This window comes from Cotesia glomerata, linkage group LG1 (genome assembly GCF_020080835.1).
Source record: "Cotesia glomerata isolate CgM1 linkage group LG1, MPM_Cglom_v2.3, whole genome shotgun sequence".
In the NCBI taxonomy this organism is placed as follows: Eukaryota; Metazoa; Arthropoda; class Insecta; order Hymenoptera; family Braconidae; genus Cotesia; species Cotesia glomerata.
Window position 1 is genome coordinate 20,067,594 of NC_058158.1, and position 2,180 is coordinate 20,069,773.

Below are 2,180 nucleotides of genomic sequence, written 5' to 3' on the forward strand. Positions count from 1 at the left end.
TATGTATATTGCACACTGTTTAATACGTGCTTGTATTTGAGCATTTAACGTGTGTAGTGCATGTGAAAACTACGTGAGCTTACTGTACACTGTATGCGGCTGCGTATTACAGCGTTTTAGTAAGATAGCGTGGTGTGTTATTATTTAACTGTTTGTGAGTATTTTTATATCTTGTACTAAATAATAAATTTTATAAAATGCCGAAAACTAATGCCGAAATGTGTCGTCAATATCGACGCAAAAAATGAAATTAAAATGAAAAAATTCAGCAAAAGTTCAACAGAACGTAGTCGCGAGTTTCGTGCACGTAAAACAATTATTGAACAATCAAAATAGATGTTCAGATATAAGTGTCAATGTGACTGATGTAATAAATGGTAAGTGTAAATATTTTTAATCCTGTTTTAAGTATAAACTAATATATCAATGTTTTTCAGACCGAAGAGCGTCAGTATCTACAATTGATCTACAACATGAATTTCGAAGGCTGAACTTGAATCGACTTGAGACAATTACAAATGTTTTATATGATTTCTTAAATAAAAGAAAAGGGATGTCACTGTTTACCTTTAACTGTCAAAGCTTACGAGCTCATGTACAAGATCTGCAACATGACAATATAGTGTCATCGTCAAATTTTTTAATTCTTTCGGAGACATGGATGAATAATGAAGATATTGTAGACATTCCAAATTTTAATATTGTTGTTAATTACAAAAGACCACGTACGAGGGCAGGCGGAGTAGCAATTTATCACAACGTAAATGATGGAGCCCGTGTTGTTACGCCACAAATGGATCTCAATGCACAACAGCTAGAATCATTGTCTGTTCAGCTTTCGAAAGTTGGAGAAATATGTGCCTGTGAGAGCAGAAATGACCAAGGAGATTTAATTTTGATCGTAGCAATTTACATCTTTCCCAACCAATCAATAAAATCAGTTATTGAATTTATACATGAAAATTTGATCAAATATACCCCAAAGGTATCGCGAATTCTCAAAAAGAATTATGATAAAATTCCGATGATTTTAAGTGGGGATTTTAACATAAATTTTGCATCAGATACAGCGCTTCCTTTGATTGAGTTTCTCGATACAACATTTTATTTAAAAATGTGTAACAATCGCACTCAATCAACTACAAGATCAAAAACGGTAATAGATGCAGTGTTCCAAAGATATATCAACCAAATTGAAACTAAAATATTTGTATCGTATTTTAGTTATCATAAGCCTCTTGTATCATTTGTTGAAACTGAAAATATGGAACTTGAGTAATAGATTATGTAACATATGTTAAATAAAATATAAAATATCTTTTAAAATTAATCAAAATACTTTCATTTTTGAACAATTAAACTTTGTAATTATCCTACCCTTGTTATAAATATTCATCTCATTCTTTTGTCGATTCACTGAAGTTTCACTTCTATCGTGTGTGAATCGCACACACACCTTTTTTTTTTTTTTTTTATTTTTTTATTTCTTACTTATAGTAATACTCTATAGATAGAGTAGTTGCTAGTCGGCGGTTTGCTGATAGTGCGACCAATAATATAGAGGGTTAACTCCAAATTTTCTGATAATCATTGTACACATAATTTGATGTACAAGTCATATTGTTTTTTATAATTTTTGATCGTTAAAGAAATTATATTTAGAATGTTTTAAATACTGTGCATAGTTATAAATTAATGATTATTTATGAACAACTAATTGGAGTGCTAGATAATTATCGTTGTTATTAACTTTTTTTTTTAATTTTCGCGCGCATTTTCACTATAATTTTAATGTTACGACTTCTTTTGAATTTATGTCAATAGTGAGTGAATTTGTCTTAAGCCTCGGTTGTATTAAACCATTTTAACCTTACTTTTGTAAATTTAAGTTTTCCAATTATTTTTTGGAAAAATTTTCAATCAAAGAAATTCATGGCTTTTGAGAAAGAACTTATGATAACATTCCACAGAAGCCATAAATTGATTTAATTAAAAATTTATCCAAAAAGTAATTAGAAAATTTTTATTTCGAAAAGTAGTGTTAATATGGATTAGTAAGGTAAAAGCCCCAATTATTGACGCTATAAGAGACAAAGTTATGATTTCATTTTTTTTAAGCAATCAAATATAAATATCGCTGAATTTTGTTTGTGGTAATGTCTCAAGTAATGTTTTAACTA

General features: G+C 29.2%; 1 protein-coding gene across 1 annotated transcript; it reads left to right on the top strand.

Annotated features, from left to right (window-relative positions):
• The first annotated feature begins 285 nt into the window (after positions 1-285).
• Positions 286-1,330, top strand: LOC123261906. Its single transcript, XM_044723786.1, has 2 exons — positions 286-377; positions 438-1,330. The coding sequence occupies exon 2, from the start codon at positions 554-556 to the stop codon at positions 1,277-1,279; it is 726 nt and encodes a 241-aa protein (XP_044579721.1). The 5' UTR covers positions 286-377; positions 438-553; the 3' UTR covers positions 1,280-1,330.
• Positions 1,331-2,180: the final 850 nt, after the last annotated feature.